Raw genomic sequence first — 26,266 nt, 5'->3', positions numbered from 1 at the left:
AAAGCTAGAGGATATATAGCATGGCAGGATAAAAAAGTATTCTCCCGTTTGTTGGCGTATCAGATTGAGGTTTCGGGATCACTGTCCTCACCAACCTTTCTCTAGCAAAGCTGTCAGTAGACTTACCTCAGAGGGAAGCTTAAAGTAACCCAGGGCTCTGAGCTTCCCAGTTCAGTTTCCACACAGGTGAAAGTGGAACAGCATTTAGCACGCAGTGATCTCCTGTGTGCATGCCATTACTAGATCAGCCTTGGCCAAACTTCCAAATTAGTACTTTTTGGATAGGCTGAGTCAGAGGCAACAGCTGCTGCTACTGAAAGGATGAAAAATGAATCAGCTGCAAAAGGCTCATTAGTGAATGAAGGGGGCCTACCAGGTCAGAGCTTTAAAGTGACTTGTCTAGTGTATCTAAACTCAAAAATTCTTATTTCAGAGATTCCCATGTCCCTTTGGAATTTAGGACTGCCTCTTGAGCAGATTCATGACTGTGCAATGATCTGTGTCAAGTCTCAGAATAAACCATAGCAGAACTGGGGTTAGAAGGTGGGCATGGGCTGCCTCTTGGGTAAGGGGAAGCCTATTGTTGTGTTGTTTGGTGGTGTCTGCCTGAGTTCCACCTCACAGTGGAAGGGAAGCAATGTAGAACACTACTGCTGTTAGTGTTACCAGCCAGGTGATATGTGCCATCCAGAGCTTGACTGGCCATGCTGGAGTCCACGACAGGGACATATTGTGGGAAACTGCCATAGCAAGAACTTCTAAGGCCTTATTGAAGAAAGAAACCTAATTGCTGTACTAGGCTGAAGTTTCAGGAGTGGAAGTGTTTTATAATCATATGGAAATCCACAAGAAAGTTAAGCCTCCTGAGGCACTGCTAAATTGAAGGCCTCCTGTCACTTTACTGGTAGAGACGAGTTTTACTCTTCTGTATCCTGAAGGTATGTCCTCACCTAACATCAGTAGAGGGGCTATATTTATTTCAGTCAGACCTTAAAAGACCAGTCAGTGCAGATCAGTCATCTCTGTGGTATCAAAACCTGGTGTCCAAAATCAGCATGAGCATCATATTATGCTGAACAACATAGTTATGCTTTTTCCTATACTGTCTCATTGTTTTTGCTGAAGAGTCATGTTTTTCATGATACCAGAGCCCCACAGTGTGTGTCAGACTTTTATCCTAAAAAAACACCCTTGGTGTATTACTGTATGCAAATTAAAAACCCACCTAGGAACAAAGAAACAACAGAGTATATGTGCAGGTTGCTCCTGCGACCAGTTTTTAATTTTGTAGGATTTTGGGAACAAGTGATCAGGACAAGATGACAAATCAAAGCTGTGTGATATAAGTAAGTTCCTGCACAGCTATCTGTTCCTTTTTTGTCAAATTATTTTGACAGTTCTTAATCTTTTTAAATATTCTCCTCCTTGTTGCAATATAAAGTAAGATTTAGAATTGAAAGAGCTGTCAGTGAGAGGAAGAGAGGCCCCAGTGATTGTTAGCTGCCTTTGCCCCATGTGGCAAACACTTTTGCACCCTTTATATTTCCTGATAATCAGAATTTCAAACAAAAACCCATATGCAGCTATCTTAGAGAGACCCTCCTAATCCAGCTTTTGAAGGGGGAGGAATCCATAAGGCTACTTACAACAGTGGGCTTTGGGTTTCAAAAGCAGAATCTGGGACCCTGCTCATTACACAAAGTGTTATTACAGCACTTGCTTATTTCCTTCTTGGAACATGTGGAAGTGATTACGGAGGAGTTGGAAGAAGGCACAGGGAGGCTGGAAGCAGCCTTGGAAAACAAAAGCAAATGAAATGTGGGCCACTTGGAAAGCTGTGCTGTGCCCATAGGTGAGAGCAGGTTTCTGTATCACATTGGCTTTTCTGGGGCCACTGTATTGCTGACTCAGGTGCAGCCCAGATACAAATTATTTATGCTGTCCTGGCAATATGGGATGCTGTAAAGTACTGGTCATTTGGTCTTCATCTTTACTGGACCTGAGCAAGCTTTGTGAGCTTCCACATACATCAACAACAATTTTAATTTATTTGTGTGTGTGTGTGTGTGTGTGTGTGTGTATGTGCAACTATAAGATTACTTTATCAGAAGATCTTAAAAATATTTCTGCAGTTGTTCTGATTTGTTTCTTCCTCCTTGTTAGTGTTTCCCAAAATAATTTATCAATCCTGGCTTTGTTTAAAAGCACCAGGTTGTTGTCTTATAATTTGGTGTTATCCTGATGTTCAGGATGCCTAGTGTGGATGAGAGCCCCACTGCAGCCAGCCCTGTACAAACATAACGCAGAGCCAAGTCTGAAAAACTTGGCAGTGTTAGTCTCAGAGCCTGTCAAGCTGAATCATTTGGGAATGTATCTGAGGGGACCACGTTACAGGTGGGCCTGTTGCAGGGAAAATAATACAGTTGTCATAGTGAGTAGCATTCTTCTGGGGAGGCAGATCTGCTGCTGGAGTGCAGTTGTGTTTGGGTTGCTGCTTTCTGTCGCAGAAAGCTTCCTTTCGCACTTGCGGTTTTTGTTAGCCCTGGAATTTGTGTCTTGGTTTTTCAACTGCCTAGCATACAGCAAAGTCTGTCCTGTTTTGGAAGGGGAAAGAAAGGTATAAAACTGTATTTTTCTGCTAAAATTTCAGTGGGAGTGGGAGTTGCTTAACTGAAGCAAGGCTTTCTAAGGGGCATAGAGAAATACATTTTATATCTAGACAATCTGTATCACTGTAGAAGCACCAGTGGCAGCTTCATATAGCCTAAACATTTTGACTCTTGTAAAATGTAAATATAATTTGCATTTTAGAGCAAGCTTTGATGCTAATGGTTTTTATTTTAGGAGAGAGATAAACTACTGGGGAAAAAAAATCATATTTCTAATAGACAGACAAGACCCATAATTAATGTTGCACTAGGAGGCTTCCTCCATGGTTGGCTAATCACAGCTGAGTGTTAATAAGCATAGAGTTTTTTAAATACTTTCGTAACACGTTAATTAAGATAATTCAGCTCCATGTGTCTCTTGAGTTACCAGATGGCGACTGCATTGGTGGAAGGCTGCAATTAGAGTCTTTTCTTCCTTGCTTTTTCTTCCCTTGTCCTAAGGGAAAAAAAAAAGAGGGGGGGGAAGAAAGGCAGCTTTGGTGTGTATGGGATGACTGTGAGGGGTGCCTGTTACTGTACACATTGTAAATGCTTGTGTCTAATTATATAAATGCAGAGCTATATGATTGTATATACAAATCTCTTTGCTTTGTTCTTCTCATTTACTCACATTATGACATAAAATAAAATAAGCCTCCTCTTCAGAGTATGCCCTTGCTGAGGAAACTGCAATTTCCCTGTGAAAACTCCAGTCCTGCTCAGTTTGCTCTTCTGTCGTTGACTTCAGAGTAAGCAGCATCTGGAGCCAGTAAAGACAGAGAGCTTATTTTTCAGTGGACTTTGGCTTCTGCTTAATACACAGAGCCCAAAGAGGGTTATGTTTTGCAGTGTGTTTTTAGGGAGGCTTAAAATATTTTAGGGGCAGAGTCGGTGAGAAGTGTGTGTGCTCACAATGGAGGCCTTTCAATGACTTCTGCCTTCTGTAAGTTAAATATAAAGAGGTCCTTTAGCCTCAGCTGTTGTGACTGGGCCCCGCCAGCAGCTGCTGGATCCCTCTGGGAAATGATCCATCTGCTCATGTGCTAGAGAAAGCCAGAGTGCTGAAAAGGAAAAGGTTCAAAATCTGTTCTCCTGTTTCCAGTCCCCATCTCCACCCCAGAAATTACAGACCAGTGGAAAACCCGGGCATCTGGTAATCTGTCTTTTATGGAGTAAATGCTGTCTCCAGCTAGAAACACACCAAATTCTCAACTGTTGCCAGCTGGCAGAGGACAGCTTCAGTCTGGGTCCCTTTTTAGATCTTGTATCTGCAGCTACTGTATTTGTATAGTTAAAATACAAAGGTTAGCAGACTTGTGGGCAATAAACAAAAAACCCCCACCAACACCCTGAGCTACCTGAAAGGAGGAACAAAGCATGCTACACCTCAACTAGGAGTGACCCACTTGTCCTCTAGGGATAAGCCTTTCTAGTGACTGTAGGAGGCATTTGTGTTGGAATTTCATTCCATGGGCTAAAAAATGTCCCCAAGATGCTGGAAGAGGGTAAAATCTCAAATATTATTCCCACAGCAGGTCACTGTTGTGCTTCACAGAGACAGGCTGCCAAGTGAAATTCTGGTCTAAAGCACGTGGCCCTTTGTGTTCAGCACAAACCTGCTGTTACAAGCAGTGACTGTCCCTGAAATACTTGGTGAGCCATTTCCTAGCCTAATACTAATTCCTGTTCTCCACATGGGGAGGACAATGCAGGAGCAGAGGGTGCATAGTAAGAAGCTGCTGTGCTGAAAGCTTTTGAGTGTATCCACGCAAACATGGTTAGGTGGAAATCTGAAGATATTTAGCACTCAGAAATGGATCTGGCACTCATGCTGGGGAATGTGGGTGGAGGTGACTGCTTTTCTATCTACCAGTAAAGCACATCCCCGTCATTGCTTTCTCAACAGGAAGGAAGGTGTGGGTGGGGCGCAGCAGTGCTGTTGATCAAAACTTACCAAGGTGCCTTTTCTCTGCAGACCAACTGTCTCGGAAGTGGTTTTTGCTTTGGTAAAAGATGGTCTTTAGTTGAGGAAATTAGTCTAAAAGGGGTATGAAATGGTAACAGACTTGCTTCTTACTAAAACCAAATTGCTGCTGAGGGAGGGGCTGCCAAAAGCAGCTTCTGCTGTTTATAGGGTGGCTTGTATGCACAAGGGAAGAGGAAGATCAAGGATGTTGCCTGTCTGGATTTCACACTGAGAGCAAAGCTGGCTAGTCATCTTCCCTCATCATCCCCCACTGCAGAAAACTTGTGGAGCCAAACACCAGTCCTGCCTCAGGCAGAAGAAAATCTTGTGTGACTGAAGGCCCTGGTTTAAGGAGAAAAATTCCTGACTGGAAGAGAAATTTGTGGACTTTTTTGTTCTGCAGTCACGGTGTCACTGCAGCCATGGTGTTTTTCCCCTGATTGCCCAGAGAATGACACAGCAGGAGGTTTGGGTTACAGGAACATGACAGATAGCTGCATGTTGTTTGAATAAAATAGGTGTATATATATGTATTTTTTTTTTAATCTTTTTTCTCCTCAAGGCAGCAAACCAGCTTTAGCCGAGACTCTTCAGCGTGTTGGAGATGAAGTGAAGTTGACATGAGAAAACCAATTAACTTGGACAGTTAATTTCCTGTCTGCTAGTTAGGAAGGGTTTATAAAATAAGTGCTTGCTATTGAAAACTTATGTGTGCCAGTTGTATGTGTGCCTTTAGTTTTGGTGCTACTTTGCAGGTTGTTTTCTCTCAGTGGGTAGTGGAGTTTGAGTTCATCATATGCTAGGTAGGGATCTGTCCTACCCTAGCAAATGTGGAAAGGTTTAAGACAACCCCTTCTCTAGGAGGAAAAGCTAAGTTTAAAAAAAACCAAACCAAACCAAAAAAACAAACAAAACAGACTAAAACAAACCCCCAAAAGCCCCCAGACAAACAAATAAGGTAGTTACTTGCATGAAAACTTGAAGAGTGTGGTCCTTTAGGTGTGAGCTGAAGCACTGTAGTTTGTCTGCAGCACTGGAGGCTTGTTATTGCTCAAGAAGCTGCTCAGTCAGCTTCTCACTGTGGCTGACTACCCTGCTGCTGTGGGTAAGGACAGTAGTGACACTGTTATCTGGTTGGGTCACATTCATGCTTCTCTGAGTACCAGAGACAGAGATTGGGAGTATATCCAAGAACTGGGCAAAGGAAGGGGTAAATTCTTTCCTTGTTGGCTTACTAAATAACCAGGAGATTAGTGGAGAGGTCCGGTGAAGAGGTCTTGTCCTGCTGGCAAGAACTGAAACTCTGCAAGGAGAGAAAACAATGTTTCTTCTCCTGTTAGCACATAGGGCCAGAGCTCTTTGCTAGCAAATTCATTCAATTCCTTCCTAAGTGAAACTAATGTTCGGTATCAGCCCTGAGTGGGATCCATGGGCAGCACTCTACTAGAATTGCCAGACCCTATAGAAGCTGAAGTGGGCATTCTTGCTTTCTTTGACTTGTACTTCTAGCCTGCTGACAGCATCAGGCTGTCAGGTTTTTATTGTGAAAAAGCATTGTATGGCTTCAGATGCAGCTAGTGTTTCAGACCACCCATTTAGCTGTGACAGGACCCAGACTGAAGGTGGGAGTAGAGGGGAAGGATTACTCTCAAGGGTGTCCTAGAGAGTTTGGGGCTCTTTGGAAGGTCCTTGCCAGAAGTAATGTAGTAGTAGCTTTTGCAGTTCCTTCTGCTGTACTGAAGTGATGCACACACAAATTTTCCAAGTTGAAAATTAAAGTATCCATAGCAGGGACAGGTAACTGGAAGATGGGGATATTTTCTGTTTATTTTGGATACTTTTTCTGGATGTGCTATTTCTAAGGCTAGTGGCAAGTCCTGTCGGAGAGAATAATGGTGGCAATGTTTTGGAGAATTGACTTGGACAGGGAAGTGCTCCTTGCCACTGTGGAAGGTGCTGAAGCACAACTTGGAAGAGAATGAATAGGCAAAGGCAATGACTGTGACCAGGAGGAAACTTTTGTATGTGAAAGGAGATATGAGAAGAGACAAAAAGATATACTTTGAGGCAAGCCAACTTTTTTTAAGCTCCTCTATAGAAATCCTACTGTAGGGCAGTCAAGGTAGTGCACAAAAGTTATGATGAGGCTTCAGAGGAAACAGCATGAAAGAAATGGTATGGCCTCTAGCACTGGAACAATTTAACTGGGTGCTTATGTGTTCTGCTTCACAAAGGTGTTCACTCACCAGGTAGGTCATGCTGGCATGAGACAGTCATGTCAAGTTGAACCAGACTAGGCGGGGACATGTTCAGCTTGATCAGGAGGGTGGGTTTTGTTTATAGGGTGTTTTTCCTCTGTGAGTCTTGATAGTATCTGTTAAATGGATTAAATCTTGTGGATGAAGAAAGAGGAGTACTGAGCTTAGGATCTTCCATTTCCAGTCTTATCCCACAGAAGTTGTGGTATGTCTAAAGGCTGGAGAGTTTAATAACATCCAAATAGGGGGACATGTGTTCAGGGCATCCAGCAGAGCAGTTGTAAACCCAAATGGTTTCCAAAGTGCTTCAGTGCTGACAGGTTCCTCTAACATTGCTCTGAGGATGGTTAAACCTGCTAGAGCACTTGTGTAGTCAGTGAGGAATTTACCTGAGACTCAGTCCAACTTCCTCTTGGAATTGCTGGGATTTGAGGCTGACTCATATAAAGAGTAACTATAATTTGTCAGAATTATTCCTGTCCTAGCTTTAGTGACCTTTGTGCCCTGCTGTGGAGAAGAAAAAATGTCACTGGATGTTCAGTGCAAAACATCCCTTCGTTGAATAATGCTGTACCCACGTCTGCCCACGTAAGGTGAGCAATGCCATGGTTTGTTCTCCATCAGTTACAAACCTATAGTTAGGCACTCTAGAGATTATGATTAGAAGTTGTCCTGTTGTGGGTTTTGTTGTTTGTTTGTTTGTGGAGTTTTGTTGTTTTTCTCTTTTAAGAAAGCATTTTGTTAAGGAGGATTTTGCTGCCCAGCAAAACAGGTGAGTGACTGAAGTACAGTTCTGTTGCTTGGTGCAGAAAAAAGGGGTGTAAGAGCCCTGACAGGGTCCATAAGTCTTACTAGTTGAAAAAAGACACAGTGACAAGCAAAGATTGTAGAGAGGTCTTCTGTTTGGTGTTGTGTCTGGGCAAAGAAGGTTAGTACTGGGGAGCTTTTATAATTCTTTAGCAATTATCCAGTCAGATTAAAGTATGTTTTAATCTTTCATTGTACGTATAAGTGGAGTGTATTGTGCTTGATCCTTACCACAATAGGCTAATCCTGCTTGAGCTTTGGAAATCGTCTGCTTATCTGTGAATTTCACTCTTAGTGATGGAGGCTCGGCTGTGCTCCTGGGGTTCATGTTCTGAGTATCTAAACTCCTCACTTTTGTGTCAGCACACAGCATACCATGTACTTCCATCTGTGTCATTATATATGACCCTTTATTACATTATGTTAGAAATGCTTTGTAATTCTGCATCAGGTCAGCAGTCAGGACCTAGGCTCAGTTTCACCTCAGCCCAGACACAGAAGGTCCATTTCATCCTATGGTGATTAGGTTGATCATTTTAGCCAACAACATTTCTTACTGTCTCTAAAACAAGCTAGGTTCCAACGCCTCACACCTATCTGTGAATCTGGTGGACGAGGAAGCAAGTGGAGCTTACTGCTATTAGCAGAGTCATGGAAAAGGGAGCTGGTGAAGGTACAATGTGACGATGCTGTCACTGCAATAAAAAAGAAGTTCCTTAGTGTTGTGATTCTTGTCAAGTTGGTAACAGCTATTCAAAGAACATAAGAGCAGTTAACACTCCTTGAAGTGATTGAAGATGATTTGGTGGGAAATTGGGTGGAGGAGCATACTGGCTTAATATTTTTTCATTTGCATATTAAAAAGTCATCTATATGGTAAATACCTCATGGTTTGGAATGGCATTTGCAGAAACTCCATTGCGTAACTTAATTTGTGCCTGTCGATCTGAAAATGACTGGTTCTTTACCTCAGACAGAGTTCAGTGATGTTCACAGTGTTTCGACCTCTATCCAGTTATCTCCTTCCTCTTTTCCAGCAGTGTATGCTAGCAGAGCACCAGCTCTCTCTGGAGATGTCATAAGCTTCAGTACCACTTAGAAGTAGGGACTTTGAGAGTAGAGTTTTGTCCCCTTTGCACACAGTGCAACAATGTTTAAAACCTCCTTCTGTGCATCCTCAAAGCTTGATAATAAAGATGCTGGCAACAACTTTGCAAGCCTAGAATGTCAGTAACCCGCTAGGAAGTTAGTAACTTCTCTAACTTGGCTCTCTTATTCTTCCCTGCCTGGCATGAACATTTGTTTTAAGATGTCTCACAAGTCCTGGGATACTTCCAGAAACATGTGTTTCAGGGTGGGAGTTGATGAAATTCCTTCATGTTTCTTTCTATTTCAAATATGCCAGTGCATATTTGACTGTGAGTCTAGGCTGATGCTATTGGCAAGGAGATGATTGTTACAATATATGCACTTAGTGTCCCACAAATTTAAAAGACTTTTTGTAACCTTGTGGGAAGGTTAGTGTATCTACTGTGTGTCACACCCCCTTGAAACTTGGGAGGTGTAAATCCCAGGGTGAAGGGGGGGGGGGATGGGGACAGCAGGGAGTGAGGATGTTGCTGTTTTGCTGTGTCCTATGAAATCTGTCAGGCTTTAACTGGGGCTGAAATAATGAAAAACCATCCTCCAGGGTTTAGTTCATGTGTCTCAAAAAGTGTCAGTGTGCCAAAGAAATATCCAAACAGCAATGCAGGCTGGAGCTGGACCACGTAGCAGCATGCAAATACTGCTGAGGGTTGAACGTGAGCAGCCCACTGGGAAGTATGAGCTGGAAGGAGAGTTGGGTCCGGCTGGTCCCAAACCCAGTACTGAACCAGTATGGCACAGCCATGCTTTGGAATGCTAATAAACAGTTCACACAGGCAGCTATTCCCATCCATCCACACCTTCTGGCTGCAAACTTAGCCAGGAGTGGGCTGCTCTGGGCATGCTTTTGGCAGCAGTTGGCACCCAGCTTTTTTCACCCCTCGTGTGTCAGTAGTTTATTCTGTGGAAAGCAGTAAATGGGATGCTCTGCCTGGTTCTCTATAGCTGTGGATATACCAGTGCTGCAAACTTGGGGCGTAAGCTTTGCTGCTGGTGATATAAAGGGTTGTGCAGAATCAGACTCGTACCTTTTCTTCTATTAGTTCCAGTTTAGAGTGCACATACAGAGGCAATTGAAGCAATGGAGCATGTGAAAGCTGAGGGTACTTAGGTACCTTAGTAACAGGTCACTGTAGTGGAAATCTGCGCTGTCTGTCCCAAGCATTCTGGGTGCCTGTGTTGCTGTACTGGGCCCTGATTTGCAAAGGTGCTGTGTTCTGTCAGAGATGCCAGGTCCAGCAGGGAGCAGAGGTGTTTGACTTTCTCAGTTTTTCAGGCACCACCAGTCCATTATCGTACCCACCCAAGCCTTGCCTGGGTCAGCTTCAGCAATTTTTAATTCCATCAGCACTGTCTAGTAGACCTTCCCAAAGCTACATGCTCTGAGGTGCTTTGTTCCCCTGAGAGTGCCTTGCGAAGGACAGTTCAGGATCAGTTCAATCATGTTGAGGATGGAAGGTGTTGATGTTCTGGCTACCTGATCCAGACCTTTTTTATCTGTTTCCCCAGCACATAAACAGTGTTCTTCCATCACAGTGCAGGTGACATTTTAAAATACTTGTGACACTTTTGGATGCTGTGATGGCAAATGAAGGTTGGGAGTAGGGAAAGGGGAGGTGACTAATTCCCTTCCCTGTTAAGAGAACAAGTCAAGGGCAACTGCCTGAAGAGACCTATCAGCTGCTTCTCTCCTTTTGTGTGCCAAGTGGCCTGTGGAGGTGAGGAGAGAACCAGTTTGCGGTTGCATAGCTGTGCATCGCCTGAAGCCCTTTTGTAAGGAGGCAAAGTAAGGGTTCTGCAAGTGCCGGATGTGGTGGTATTTCCAAGCTTTTGAGAGTGCTACTGCAATGTAAATGAGTGCCTGTTTCTTGCTGGGTGCTGGTTTTTTGTACATAACTCAGAAACGTCATCAGTATAGGTGGCACTTTATGATAGAAGGGGAACCAAACAGTGAGCTGCTTCCATGTGCAAAAGGGCTCCTGGTGCAGTGGCCAGGCTCACACGTGGGTGCAGCTCAGGAGAAGAGGGAACAGAGGGAGTGAGCTGTTTGCTGCAATTGGTTAGCAGAAAGATGCTGTGCGTGACTCCCAAGCAATTCCAGGTACCTGCTATGGTATGAAAAGGTGTAGGGAAGTTGTCTTCTCTGCTCTTAAGTTTTGGCAACTGCTGTGGCAACAGTGGCTTTTATCCACAGCTCTCTACCATTGCCTAGAGAGGTACATGTTAAACTGCTAAAAATATCTCTGGTACTCAAATGGGTCCTTGCAATTTAGCAAGAAACCTCTTCACTAGGCTGCAGATGAATCAGGGCATTTGTACCTGAACGTGAAATGTGCCACTAATCTATTGCTTTGGCTGATCCCAACTACTCCTAAGTATTGGACAGGCTTAAAGTGTAAGCAAGTTTTAGCCTCATGGTGAAGGGTTAAAAATAAGTTACAAAATTATTGCAGAAAGAAAAGATAAAAAAACACAGAAGAGGTAACAGTTAATACTCATGAGACACAGGGCAGTGGCTTCTCTGAAGCTTATTTAAGAATAAATCTCCTCAAGAACAAAGTCTTCTTGAAAATCTACTGCTTAGACCCCTGTTAACCTTTTCTCAAGAAGTAAATTGAATTGCAGATATAAAACTGGCAGAACTCACACCAGAGGGTTTTTGGCTTTGCTCAGCACTTCATCTTGGGGTTTATTGGCATTTACAAGGCACCACTTATGCTGCATTCACATGTGATTAGGTTCCAGGGTCACTTGCACTGCAGCAATGTAGCAAATTTTTCCAAAGTGAATGAATCTCAAGTTTTCTTTTGCTTAAGTTTTTCCCGAAATCCAGTTACTTGAACTTTGCCCAGCTGTTTCTCATGGTTTATCCTGCAGTAAGTGGGACCTTCAGAGGCAGAACATGGGAGCGCATGCTCTGGGGTTTAAGGGCAGGCTTCAGTCAACATGCTGTGATGGAACATGGTTGGCTGGTTTTCCATGCCCCAAAATATCTCGAGAGGGATCTGTGATGTATTTTCTTCTAATGAAGTTTGAGAAGCTGATGTGGATTTAAAGGGAAAAATCTGGATTCTCCATCTTTCAGCCAGGCAGATGCATGTCATCAGTGGGAGATGCTGGCACTGTTCTGCAGGGTCAGTGTGACCTGCCAGGAGAGAGGAAGTTCTGAGCAATGCAAATACTCTGTTTTCGGTGCAGTTTCCTCATTTTTTATTTGTTGTTTTTATTTGAATGACTATTGAAAATTCTACAAGAAAATTTCTTGCATGTGCTATGTCTATACCCACTAGTCAGGATAGCAGAGGTACAAGGAGGAATGTGAAGTGCCTTCAGCATTCCAGAGTTCACATAGGTAAACAGAGGTTTTTTTAGAAATGTTTTTGTAATATAATGAATTCCTTTTTAAAAGTGGACTGGAATATTTGGTCTTCAGATGGAATCGTAGAATCACTAAGGTTGGAAAAATTCTCTTGAAATCATTGAGTCCAACCTTTGACTGAACAACACCATGGAACTAAGTCATAGCACAAAGTGCCATGCCCAGTCATTTCTTGAACACTTCTAGGGCTTGTGATGACTCCACTCTTTCCTGAGCAACCCATTCCAATGCCTGACCACCCTTTCAGTGAATTCTTCCTACTGCAGAAAAGCTCTGTTCCTCATATTGTTGGTGGTATATCTCTGTGAAATAGCCAAAATCAGTATGCTTTTACAGGCTTCCAGGGTGCCTTGTGGTGGGGTACCTTAACACCGTACCCATAGTATAGAGGGATTTTTGCATTCTTCATTCATTTCAGTAGGAGGTCTCGTGCATTTTCCATGTCAGGCTAGTAGGAAAGCCTGGGTTTAAGGTTTCCCCCAGTCTCTAGTGAAAGTGCTGTGGGGAAAAGATAGCATCAAGGATTTTCTGGGCCTCTCTAATAGAATCTCTGTGTCACTGTTCAGAAGTACCACCAGACTGGTGCCTGCCAACTATATTGTACTACTGGGATAACAAGAAGTATTTAGCCATCACAGATGACATATCAGAGGTGAAACTGAGCAGTGTTCTCTGCCACGTGTAACAGTTTTTCTCCTTGGTTTAAGTAGTTTAATTTAGTGAGTGTTTGTTCGTAGAAGTCTGCCTGCATGTTGTATATGTTGTGTAACAGGTGTCTTCCTCTGAGATGTCCTTCATGATGCTTTCTTTTTTTACAGATTGTCCCCAGCCACCACAACCTGAGAATGGAGGCTATAAATGCCACCCTAGCCCCTGCAACAACCCTCTGACTTCAGGCAGTGTCATAGAGTATCTGTGTGTCGAAGGCTACATGCTGAAAGGAGATTATAAGTACTTGACTTGCAAGAATGGAGAATGGAACCCAGCCATGGAAGTCAGCTGCAGGCTCAGCCCAGGTGAGTGCTCCCTGACTCTAGAATTGCCCTTACATTGACTTCAGATTATCCCTAAATGCTTAGTCAGTGTGACACTGAGGAAGTCCATGTGGCTATCTCGTGTTGCTTCAACAATTTCAAAAACACAGCTCACAGTCACAGCTCTTTATTAAAAATGTCTCTTCAGTAGCAGCCCATCAGATGCAGATAATACAAGGAAACAACCCATGGAAAAGAGTATAAAGGAGGCAACTTGTTACTTATGTGGAGCCTTTTATTTTGATGGCTGTCATCCCAGAAAGGGGGGAAGCCCTAATTGAAGCATTTTGCATGCTGTCTGGTTTTGCTTGTGGGTTTGATGGTACGTCTCCCTCAGTGGTGTACCCGTCTGTCCACATGTGCACATGTATGTGCGTATGTAGAGCTGATCTTCTGTGCAAACAGGTTAAATAACTGTTGGCTTCTTGTGGCAAAGAGCTTGATGGTGCTGCTTTTCACTGCGCTGGCAGGAAAGGACATTGCTGGCAAATGATTTCTGCTTCTCTCCAGATGGAAGTGGACAGCTTTTATTTTGTCTTTCTCTCGAAGCTGAATAGGAATGCCTCCATCAAAGGAGGAAAGCAAAAAGGTTTGCAGGAAAATGTTCATAACGTTCATCATACCACTCTTAGTTTTCCTATGACTCTTTTGGTTTTAAAAGTGGACATAATGGGTAAAGGGGGAACTCCCTCTCCTCTACAAATTTGATTGTTCATAGAGCCTTACTTTTCAATCATCCTGAGTCAGCAAGATGTACACTCTGGAATTAAGTCTCATAATACATAAAGCAAAATGTTTTAGCTTAATTGGAGGAAACAGAGAAGTACTTTCTTCAAGCTCTTTATGGAACTCACTGCATATCTGATCTCTGGAATATCCTGTCCTGTCCCAAAGACACTGCCTTCTCAGTGTCTCTGCCACAGCCACTCCAATAGCCCCTTGCTATGATGTGTAAGGAAGGGATCTGGGAGTTTACCTGGCAGCGACTAGATCCTGAAGGGGCTTTTCAAATTTGATATAAGCTTCCTTTCCACAGTGATTCTCCCTTCCCCTTGCTGAACCCAGGCTGGAGAAAAAAGCTGTGCTATTGCAGGTAGTGTTCCTTGGGGGGCACTCCTGCATGATGGCACTTGGTCTAGTTGAAGAATTGTGTTGTGATGAGCAGAAATCCCTCAATTTCTTTAGCATCTCCAAGGGCCAGTGGCCTTACCAGAAATATGGTGCATCAAACATCTGACTCAGAGAAAAAGCCATTGCTTTCACAACATAAGTTTTGAATCAAATGGTCAGGGTCAGAGATAGCTGAGTCTTAACTAGTGAGTGTCATTCACAGAGCTAAAAGGAGAAGGAGGTGGGAGACACTAGAAAGAAAGACTGTAGGTCTTAAAATGATTGGTAAGGGTAAGATTCCACCTGCTCCATATAGAATAAATGAAATCCTTAGTAGTAATCACATGTTTTGTGTAGCTCTGAGCCTGTCAGTCCCATAGCCTTTTGGCAGATTATTGTATGAGTTAGTGAGCATCTTTTCAGCATATGAGATGGTGAATGCTCTGGAGTGTACCCTGGGTAGTGAGCAATTTAACAGCATCATGTACTGGTGCTGAAAATGGAGCATCTCTATTTGCCTACCCTCATTCTTGTTGGCATACTCAAAGTACCCTGAATAATGCTGAAAATTAAAATCCTTACTCAACCCTATTTGCTATAGGGAAAAATGTGCCAGTCACTGGTCAAGCTACTTCTAAAAAATTTCAGAGAAGTAAGTTTGAAACAGCAAAGCCAGTAGGTTTCACCCCAAGGGATGATGCAGAAAATTTCACACTGGCTTCCCAGCTTAAATACCTGTTTTGGGCATAGATTTCAGGCTGTAGGCTTAAAAACAATGGTTCTCCAGCTTTTTTTTTCCTTTCTGTTTACCTATTGCTCTTCCTCTCATCCCTCCTTGCATGGGTCTTGAATTCCCTCTGCAGTTTGAGACCTCCTGAAGAATGTGTTGAATGTAGAAAAGAGGAATTGCATAAATGGGAATGTCCTGAATGTGAAATGGACAATAGAATTTGCTGATGAGTAGGTGAGGCTTTTAAGATCTCTACCAAAGACCTAAATTAGGGACAGAAGCAACACATACAGACAGTTATTTCCTCTAGGGAGGTGAAAGGACTAGTGTAGTCTTCTAGGCATGACATGCAGTGCTCAGTAATACCTCCAGGCCATTCTCACTCTGCTCCCAGTTTATTCCTGTGCAAGTCTTTTCAAAGCCAAATTAGTTCCCACACAGTACAGCTCCAGAAGGGTAGGAAGGAGTCATGTCAGCAGGGCACATGTGTCCAACACTGAAAGCTCAGCATTCTGAAGCAACATCTGCCTTCCCTCTCTGTTCTCTTGCATATGTTTGTGTGAGAGAGAAACTGAATACTTTGCTGTGTCTTAATTATACCCAGCCAGGTGACTGCTTTGTGAGGCTGTTATATTAGTCAAGAAAAACTGTTATTTGGAACTTTTTCTGTTGTTTGGCCTAAAATATCCTGCTTATTGTGTTAGACAATTATTGGCCTTGGGGTGACATCAGGACATTTTTTTAGCTTTTGCTCAGCCAGATCTATATATAACATGACCCTTAGCACCATCTGTCAGTTCCCATGGCCTGCTTGCACTGCTTTTCTGTTAGCCCTGTTTTTCCAGGGAAAAACATGTGCATGCGTTATTTTAGGTTCCCTCTACAGAGATGTGTCAGCTGGAGATCTGAACTGAGATAGCTGGTGTGTCTTGACTGTATAGGAAACTTGGGCTCCTCACATGTGCCCCCAGGTGTAACTCCTGAGAGCAGGCAGTGTGGATGTTTTTCCTTCTCTATGGCAGTTATTTAAGGGAGTGGATCATTTTACCTTGTGTTCCCCTTGGTTTTGTAGAAAAGGACTCTCCTCCGACAATTGGAGTACCCACGCTATCCATAGTAGCCTCCACAGCAAGCTCTGTCGCCCTGATTCTGCTGTTAGTTGTGCTGTTTGTTTTGCTGCAGCCAAAGCTGAAGTCGTTCCATCATAGCAGGTAAGTGTAGCTGGGGTTTGGAGGGGCTCAGAGGCACCTGTTTCTTTGCAGCAGAAACTCATTAAAGTATTTGAGTCAGGCCTTTGTTATCGAGCAACTTACGCTCTTGCTTCTTTGTTCCTATTTTATTTACCTGAGTGACATCTCTGCCCCATCCTACTGGACTTATCTTACCATACTGCTGGTCCAGCAGTAGTCTGAAATGCTGGTCTGCGATACTCACCTGCAATACCCATTCTTATATTCCACCCAAGGGGTGGCTTCCTTGTGCTTTTCCCTTGTCTCTGAATGGAAAAGGTTATGATCCTTATTAGCCTGGCTATAGATCAGTCTGCTGCCTCTTCTAGCCTTGGATAGCTACTGAAGTATGTGTCTGGGTATATATGTCTGCATCTCCCCTGGTCTATTTGAGGTCCTATGGACATGAATTCAGGCAGTACTGCTCATTAGATACATGTGCAAGTCTGCCATCCTTCCCTGCTGTGGGAGGAGAACCTTCTGGGTTTGTGGATGGGGGGAGGCATGCAGCCATAACACTGCTGATGGCTGAGGTCAGCAAAGCCGCTATGGACACTCCAGCAGCGGGGAAGTTGAGAGGTGGGGCCCTGGAGTCTGCCCTTTTCTGAAAAAGTCCAAATAACTGGAAAAGAAGAATGTGCTCTCAGGCCTCTGCCTCATGAGGTTTGGTGATTCATGATGTGCTAGAGCTGTCTTCCCCACCCTGCCAGACATTATCTTGCCAGCAGCAGAGGCGGCAGAACAGACAGTGCTGGGCATTGTGGAATAAAGCAGTGTACCAAGCTGGAATCAACAGTGGTCAGAGCACTTTGCCAACAGCACAAGGCTCTGACTCATGATCTTTTTCAAATTCAGCTATGAAGGTAGGTGAGGGTGGAAGCATTGTAACCTTTTCAGCTCTTGCTGCTAAATCCATTGGGTGCTGTGAATTACAGCCCCTGCTTTTTTTTAATGTCAATTCACAGTAGGGCTGCAAGACTATACTTGCTTGACCTTGTTAAACCACCATTCATATTTGTCTGTTCTCCCCTCAGTAAGTCAGTGGTGAGAATTAGAGTTCTGCTGTGGGAGGTTACTGGAGTTCTTGTTAACATATGTATAATAATATAAATGCTCAACTTGATTTATTTTTTCTCCTTCCCCCTCTTTGTTTCTTTTTTTGAGGCGAGACCAAGGTGTGTCCGGAGATCAGGTATCTATCATGGTGGATGGTGTCCAAGTGGCCTTGCCGTCCTATGAAGAAGCAGTGTATGGCAGCACAGGCAACTGCATTCCACCCTCGGACTCCCGGGTGCAAATCGTGCTCTCGGAGGGAGCTGGACAGAATGGACCCAGAGAGATGCAGCAGCCGGACCAAGGGGCTCGCAATAGCTTTGAAAGAGAAGATGAAGCCCCTGGACGTTCTGGACTCTGTGAAGCCAGTAGCTCTCAGCGCTCTGAAACTGTTCTTGTGCATCAGGCTGCTACCCCTTCCTGGGTAGCTGGCATGGCTAGCGGTGGACCTGTACACAAAGAGGTCCAAGATTCAGAAAGCAGCGACATACAGAGCCTTTTATCACTCACTTCCTCTGAGGAATACACAGATGGTACGTGACTTGGGCAAGAAACACTAAATGAGAGTGCTTACTTTTAAGAGTAGGTTCTGCAGTTGAGTACCTAGGAATGACCCTATATGCATCTGCCACTGGAGCAGCTTTTGAAAAGAAGTGTCCCAGTCTCCATGGCATATTTCACAACTTAGACATATAAGCAGTATTTATTATCTTTCTTTGAAGAATTCGGTGTTCTCAGACTGGGAGACCAGGGTAGTCTGAGAAAAATTGTCTACTGCTCACTCTTGTTTTAGCAAAGGTTTTGCAGAGAAATCCAGCCTCCAGCATCATAGTGCAAAAGCAGTAAAAATACTGTGTGGAAACCAAGTTGGTGGGAATGGGAGGACATATTTGGAATACAAACCCTTTGTGATGTTTGGGTTTCATTTTTAGACTGTTTTAGTAAGCAGCTTCCTGCCACAGTGCATACAGTGCTACAGCCTTAGCAAGCAAGAAGACGTAAAAGGGATGTGCTTGTACTTACTGTACAGGCTGAGGGGCAAGTCTGTTAAACAGTCAGTACATCCTACTTTCCTCACTTCTGTGCTGCCACGAAGGAGTGGCTTTGCAGTGCCAGAGCTGATGTGAAGGTGTAGCTTCTGCAGACACTGCTGTGTCTTAGGCAAGAAATGTAAATGGCTTGTAGATACCTCAGGGCAGAACTTCCCTTTTCCATGGTGTCAAGCCCTATAGCCATAGTAATGCCATCTGGAACCCTGGCACTAAAACCAGTTAAAGGGTATTTCTGCTTAAGGGCAGAAATAACAACATATTCTAAGATGGGCATTAAACCTCAAGTGCATAAGCAGCAGAAATCCCAACTGTGAAGCTTAACGGAAAATGTCTGCAGTGTAGAAACTAAAGGATGTTTCCTGTGTCACTGTGTCATTTTTATCTCTGCTTGGAAACATGTATTGCTTCTAAGGCTTTTTGTGCAGTAGCAGATTGCCCCTTCCAGCAGACCACCGTAAAACTAGTGCTTGTGGCTCAGAGGTGAGGAAGCTGCAGCTACTGGAAGAGTTTGTATTTCCTCAAGTTAGATAAGGGCAGGTGTGATCCTTCTATTTCCAACCATCCTTGTCACAGTAAGAAACATATCTTTGGCATTTTAAGGACTATAAGATTGATAAGGTCATGAGAAAGAGAGAAACTGTCATTCTTAAGGGAAGTTATTACCTTCCCTTAAGCAACATGATGAGGCTTTACTGGGGATATTGTATCTTGTTGTGGGAACCCCCAGTTCAAGAGAGATGTGAAGAAACTGGGCAGGCTGTGTTTGGATCCTGCCAAAATAGCAAGGGGCTTGTGGGGGGTGACTGAGGGAACTGGGTTCATTTCATCTGGTGAAGAAGCAGCTGAGGGCCAAACCAATGATTAATTACAATTACTTAATGGAGAGTTGGAAAGACTGTGGAGCTAAGCTCTTCTCAGGCAGATGATATAACATGGGGCAATGGCTACAAACTGTAACTTGACAGATTCACATTCGGTGTTAAGAAAATATTTTGTGCTAGTAGGGTAATGCAGGACCAGATGGGCACCCAGTGTGGTGATGGAGTCTCTGTCCTTAACGTTTGTCCAGGCTGGAGCTGGTGATAATCTCATTCACAGGGGCAGCTTGGAGCAGAGTCCTCCATAGTTCCCTTCTGCTGTGTTGTGATGACAGGGAGACCACTGCATTATCATGTTATGGAAGTGGGAGCCTCTCTTACTTTCAACAGTAGTTTTTCTGGTGTGTGTTGAAACTGCAGAAGTTTGACTTTTTTTTTTTTTCTCTCCCTACCATTTAGATATTCCATTGTTAAAGGAAGCATGAGGTCTGCTGTGTTTGTCTAGCCTTCTCCATCTTGGATTTCTTCCTCTTCCCCTGCCCCTGCCTTTGGGACAGAAGCACTCCGTGCGGTCTTCCCTGTCCTCGCGAGCTGTACCCTGGATACCTCCAAGAAGAGATGCCCTCAGCTGAAGATCCAAAGGATGTCGCCAGGTTGCCTCCTGGATGCACCAGTGGAGTTGGTGCAGCGCTGGCTTCCCCATTCCATCAGCATCAGGGGCTCAAGGAACAAGTACATTTGAGCTTTCCTCTCCTCTTCCCCAGCCAGATGTTTGACAGCAGTCTCTGAAGAGCTGCTCTTTTCTTGTGCCTTTCTCTTTCTCACACCGGCTTGTTGCAGCTTATCAGCCTTTCTAGCCCTTCTGCTGCCCAGAGAGCAGGGGGTAAACCCGCTTGCTCGCTGGGTGCAGACACAGTTTAAATATACATATATATGTTATATAGGCTCTTCTTCCAGCATCCTCTTTGTGATAGGGGAGGAGAAAATGCCTCACTGGGACTGAAGTGAGGCTTGGGAGGGATCCCAGTTAAGGGGCAGGTTGTCATGTCTAGAAGCGCCTCAAATGAGATGGGCTGTGTGACAACTTAGCCGTGCAATAACAGTTCACTGAGAATTGCTAGAGCGCTGAAGGCTAAGAAGTCCAACATATAGGAATACCGTCTGTCCCCATCTCTGCAGAAGTCCATTTCTGAAAATTACTTTTGTCTTCTCCTTCCTTCTCTACAGGTGTAGCACACTGGGAGTGGTTCAGTCTTTGAAAATGTTAAGAGAAAAAAAATGCCTGTAGGTAGCAAATATCTAGTGCCATTGGTGCAATCCCAAATTCCCTTTGCAGCCACAGTAGGTACTGTGGTACTTGAGGTGGTAGTTGCCATCTCAGAGGCTAGTGTGTCTTCCTAGCTTCATACAGCAAGGGTCTGCTGTTTTATCCTATAGGGCTCCAGTGGGCCCAGGGAAGGGCTCCTTCCTTGTGGCTAGGGGTAAGCAGCATTTGTAAAGTCTCTCCTAAATATAGTGCCAGCCGGTTGGTGTGAGGGAGGGTTGACTACATTAACAGTAGGGCTAGAGGACACCATAGCTTATTCCTGAACCTAAATTTTAAGGATTGTTTTCACGTTCTGGTAGTAGGGAAAAGAAAATTCAAAAATATGTATACCTCTACCACCCCCACCCCACCCCCCTGGTTATCTGCAGCAAGTCGGAATATCCTGGTTGCTGTTAACAAGACTCTGTTTCTGCATGAAGCCACATTTGTCTGGGGTATGTGGTACAATCACAAAAGCATTGTGGTGGTTGTAAGGTTCTTCACTGGGGAGGTCTGAACTCTGTACCATGAGATTGGTTTCAGCAAGAAGAGTTGGCTTCTTAGATGTACCTTGTCATAATTGTCTTGAAGTAACCAGGGAAGTGTTTGCCCTGTGAGAAGCTCCTAAATTTTTGAGTTGAAGGAGCAAAATGTCATGGCCTTACACATCGTGTGGTAATATACAGGTAAATAGGGATGCTGTCTTTGCTGCTTTGATTTTGGTTTACAATCTTTACCATCCTCATTGTTGTTGCTACAAGAACAAACCATTACAGCACTTGACAAAAGTGACAGAGCATCTTTACTATAAAGTCACTGTGCTTAGCTCCAGTTCCTGGAAATGGGGATTGGCCATAGTATCCAGCTAGGTATCTGCTGTTCCTCTTCCCAAATAGCTTTTATATCCCAGGACACACAGGACAGTGTGTGCTTGTGGATGGAAGAATCCTTTTTCCCTATCCTTATTACAGGGGGATGTTAATTTAAAAATACAGTGTTTTAAACTTTTCCCTATTGCTCATGTTACCTCGCATTAACACAAGGATTTGATAAATCCCATTTGGGTGGTTTAGGTATTTTTTGTTCAGTTTGGATGGTGAAAATCCCATGTCATTTTACAGTGGGCTGTGATGTCTCAGCTTCAAGCACTGTAGAGGTCAAATGTTGTTTACACATCTGCTATTGGAATTTTAGAAAATAAGCATGGGAATGATTGTATTTAGTTTTTTTACTCCTATGTTGAAAATGGTCTAAGCTTGAGCAAATTCTCATTCATTGGTTTATCAGGGCAGATGGAGGGATTGAGCGAGAGTAGTGGTAAGGAAGTGTGGAGGAAAGACTATGTGACTTCTTTCCTGCTGCCTAGCCAGCTCAGTGCAGGAGTTTCTCTTTATGCATTTAAGGTCCTGTCTGCTCAAACTGACCCTCAGCAATTCAAGGTATAGAAGTTGGAAATGTGCTACCTTCCTGCAAGAGGCAGTGCTTTAACCCAGTGTTAGCACTAGATTGGTGGGAGAAGGTGGAAGCTGATCCCAAGGCCTGGCCTTGATCTGGACGAGCACTTGCACTGTCAGCAGGAAAAACATATTGTGTGGCCCTGCCTCCTCTCTGCTATTGTAAAGGAAGCAGCTCCCAGCTTGGGAGAGAAAATTCAATTTGGGTGGGGAAGAAAAGGAAGCAAGCTGCACAAGGAGGGAGTGCTTCAATTTTGTTTCATTTATAAAAATTGTTGGAAATGGCTTTTCTAAGGAGCAGGGGAAATACGAAGGTGGAGGGAAATATGCAAGTGTAGCTCTTGTGATCAGGCATAAACAGACAGCTTCTGTTGGCTTGCTGAGGGTAAACCAGCAGCTCCCAGGCCAGTCTCTGCTGTGCTGCCTGCTAACACCATCTGATGAGTCCAGCTTCTGCAGAAGAGCTCTGTCCCCTGCAGCAACACTTGTGGGAACAGGCCCCATAGACCTGTGCAAGCCAGAACATGGAAAACAGTTTGGGGGCATCACCTTGCTGTTGTCCACATCCTCAGCTTCGTATAAAATGAGGTAAAACAGCTGGGGAGGAACCTGAGAGATGTCTGACAGTTTTTTCAAGGCCATAGGAGAGCAAGGCCTCGCTTTACTGATTATCAAGTGATCATTACTTATTCATGTTTGTTTAATTCTGCAGAAGCTGAAGGATTGGGAAGTGTTTTGGGCAGAGATGTAGGAAAACCCACATTGCACAGTCCTGTCTTTACTTTTGGGAGCAAGGGCTGAAGCTTAAAGATCCCTCAGATGTGAACTCTGCTCAGTCTCAGGAGTGTTCATTATCTCTGAGCAAAGGATGTGTTCTCTTCAGATTTTGCCAAAGGTAGATGCAGCCTATATCTCAGTGTGGTGGATGGGGAGCACGGGGCTCAGCCTTGCAAGATTTGACACAGTAAATTTTTTTCTTTTTTTTCTTGATGGGGCCACAGTCTCTGCACCCTTTCTTCCCCCACCCATATCTGACAAAACATTTCAAAGGGAGGCATTTTTACTTACTTAACACTCCCAACATAATCATCTCATGCTCTGTCATACCTGCTGGATCCTGTGATATTCAAGAACATTGAAACGATTTAATTTTATTTGGAAAAATAAAAATAGCACTTATTTTAAAGGTTTCTGTTGATTTTGGAGTCTGATAGGTTGGGGAAAAAAGGGCATTTCAGAAATTCAGGATATTACGTGCAATAGAAAAATGTTCTTGCTCCCTTTCAGTTGCATAGTTTTTGGAAAAATAAATGCAGCCTACTGCAGTGCTTACAGCCCAAGTGTTGCAGAACTGGACCAGCCTGAGAGAGCCAGAAAGTGAAGCTGGCAGAGATCCATGGGGAAGTGGGACGGTCTCCTGTCAGGAGATCTGCATCATGAAGCTCACCTGAAAGGATGAGACAGCTAGAATTGTCAGAGCCTCCTGTCACCTTGAAGGGTGTCAGCAGCACTGGTTGAGAGAGTGGGGGTTGTTTTAAATAGCTTGCATCTCCCCACCATTAACTGCAGAAGAGGTAAAAATGAAGTCAGAAGGAGAGATGTGCTGCAGCATGTGAGCCTGTGGAGTTGCTGCCGAGTTAAAACTTCAGGAGTTTGAGAGGGAGAAGAGCTTAATGCATTTTTATCCTTAACCACCAGGGAAGTTGCTGTGTAGCAGAATCCTTACTCAGCAAGCAGGCTGCTTTTCACCCCTTGGACATCTCCCTGGTGGTTTCTCCTTGGCCTTTCAGCTCCGGCATGGTGAATAGTTTAATGCATCTGCAGCCTTTATTTGGCCTTTCAGTGTGTGGAGAACTCAGGTGTGTTAGGAAGAACTGTTCCACATGTTTTGGGAGGAAACATCCTAAGGTGCTCCCAGAGGTGGGTGACTGGGGTCAATACTGAGGAGTGGGGCTATGAGAGCAATAGGCTCGGCCATTGGAAATAATCTGGTATGGTTAGGTCAAAAAGGAATGTAAGGAGTCTAAGGAAGAGCTGTACTGAAAACAGAGGTATGCTGCAGGCTAATGAGCTAATGCAATCACAACCAGGTTTTAAGGAAGCTTGTGCTTTGTTAGATGATTTAGCATACACCAGCACGCTTGCTGTATAAGGAAAATTAATGTTCAGCTGTTTGGACACACTGAGATGTCCTTGCTGACCTTTTTAGAACGTATTTGCAAACGTGGTTTTACTGTTCTGATAGCAGTTTTAAAAAAACCCTGCCTTATTACTCTATCCAGATAACTATTTAAATAAATTTCACTTTGGTTTTTTGTATATAAAGGCAATAAATCCCATTCATTTTGCACATCCTGCCTCACCCCATCCTCACCCTTCAGCCCTTACCAGGGAACGGCAGATTGAATTTGCTCTTTGTGAAAACCTTTGTTTGCAGAAGGACTTCACTAGAAAACATTTATTGTCTATGATATGCTATGAAAGTGCAAAGACGTTTCCTAGAGCAGGCTTCATTTTTAAGATGTATTTTTATACAGGAAATAAGCCTTTTTCCAGTCCTACCACACCAGGACAGAGCATGCCACTTCCCACACTTCAGGGACCTGTGATCAGCTCTGCTTCCAAACTTGACCCTCTGCAGATGATGTTCAGATCTATGTATCCACCAGAACGTGTTCTACTGATGCTCTGCATATGCTTTCCATAAGCTGTGCTTTTGCTTCTGTCCTCGAGTGAGCAAGAACAGAGGCAACTGAGTTGTGCTGGAAAATGTTTTAGTTCAGATTCTCAAATTTGCTTTCTTCCAAAAGAAAACAAAGTGAAGTTATCTGTGAAGCAGATGTCCTGTGACGCAGTGGGTAGACTGCTGGTAGTTGCTGATGCAAGTGCAAGGGGAGCTTGATTGCCTTTGTGCATTAATCCTTTCTTCTCTCCTGTATGTGTTTTCTTTTTATCTGAATTGCACCACTATGGAATTATTTGCAGAATGGTACTCCATATATATGTGGGACTTCAAACCATAATTGATGCTGTGCAGGATGTCACTCAATTGATTTTATTTTGCTTTATTTTATATGTATTTTCTGGTATCCTGTACATTGCAGTGGGTGTGAAGATAGTATTTTAATATTTGTACAAAGTTTAATTTAATTGTTCTATGTATATAACTGCATTTCTAAATTAAAAAAAATTCTTTTGAAGTGAAGCTATAATTTCTTGTGCTTTTTTTTTTAGCTGTTTAAGCCTTGTGGACTGGAAATCTAGCAGACCATTAATTATATTATATTATATTACATTATATAAATGTATTAATTATATATTACAGCAGTGCAGTGCCTTCCATGGGAAGATCAGGATGAAGGTAAAGCTAGGGATGCTCAAAGGGCTTGGGGAAGGGAGGTACAGAGTGGGCACAGTCTTAGAAGGATCATCTGTTTCCAAATTCAGAAGCAAAGGCTGCCCTGGGTGTGCTTGCATGGAACTGTATGAGGAATGAAGCCAGGCTGGTTCAAGGGCTGTTCTGGGAGGGCTGTGGTCACTCGAGTGCCACTTGGACCTGTTGTCTTGTCATTGGTGAGGCCCTTGGGAACAGTAAGACAAGGGAGGCTGGCCAAGTTGTTAATGATGGGAAAGGGCAGAGGTAGAAAGGTTTAAAGAGGTCATGTATGGTATCAATGGATTTCAGAGAGGAAGAAGGGGTAAATATAAATGGCTAATAATATTGGAGTCTATATAAGGAGAACAGTATGTATAGGAAGAGAATGCTATTTTTTGAGAGAAGATGGCTCTCTCTGGGGAAATAATAATCCCAAGTGAGCAGGACAGTATAGGAGACATTAGAGAGATCTTACAAATACATGGGTCTATACAGTGCATGTCTGAATGCAGAGCTGAGGTTGGGTGCAGGCTGTGCTCTTTTCTGGGTAGTTGTGCTGCACTGGGAGGATGGCAGAAACAGAAACTGCAGAGGAACAGACACCATTGTTCTATTAGTGCGATACACAGTTGATTGCTATTGTTACTGTCATTAATGTTTGCTTTGCTTCAAAGACCTAAGGTAATATTGCTCTTTTAGCAAGTGTACTAATCAATGTTCCTTTCTTTTAATGAAATCTACTGGTAGTGTTAATAGGGGAGGGAAGGTGAGAGGATGTCCTTTAGGCTGACTTGTTCAAAGCAAAGTCCTTAATGATGTTATGAGATTTTTGTATACTCACACACATGATTTTTATCCTCTGTGGCGGAACAGCCAGGTTAAGAGAATGGAAGGGGTGAC

The 26,266-nt window shown here is 43.6% G+C and overlaps 1 protein-coding gene and 1 long non-coding RNA gene across 9 annotated transcripts in view; one reads left to right on the top strand and one right to left on the bottom strand.

The window, feature by feature from the left end:
- Positions 1–25,195, top strand: part of SUSD6 (sushi domain containing 6) — a 111,385-nt gene extending 86,190 nt beyond the window's left edge. For all 8 annotated transcript variants that reach the window (XM_032690995.1, XM_032690998.1, XM_032690997.1 and 5 more), the window contains 4 exons: positions 13,023–13,220; positions 16,151–16,289; positions 17,472–17,893; positions 19,690–25,195. In XM_032690995.1, the coding sequence (XP_032546886.1) occupies positions 13,023–13,220; positions 16,151–16,289; positions 17,472–17,893; positions 19,690–19,715 (785 nt within the window). In that variant the 3' untranslated portion in view covers positions 19,716–25,195. The remainder of the gene's footprint in view (positions 1–13,022; positions 13,221–16,150; positions 16,290–17,471; positions 17,894–19,689) is intronic.
- LOC116788292 lies at positions 1,273–5,743 on the bottom strand. Its single transcript, XR_004357585.1, has 3 exons — positions 5,581–5,743; positions 3,280–3,408; positions 1,273–3,105 (listed from the first exon to the last, which is right to left on the bottom strand). It is a non-coding gene; the product is annotated as an uncharacterized LOC116788292 (long non-coding RNA).
- Positions 25,196–26,266: the final 1,071 nt, after the last annotated feature.

This window comes from Chiroxiphia lanceolata, chromosome 6 (genome assembly GCF_009829145.1).
Source record: "Chiroxiphia lanceolata isolate bChiLan1 chromosome 6, bChiLan1.pri, whole genome shotgun sequence".
Lineage (NCBI taxonomy): Eukaryota > Metazoa > Chordata > Aves > Passeriformes > Pipridae > Chiroxiphia > Chiroxiphia lanceolata.
Note: the sequence above shows the minus strand (reverse complement) of the source record. Positions and strands in the feature narration are given on the sequence as shown.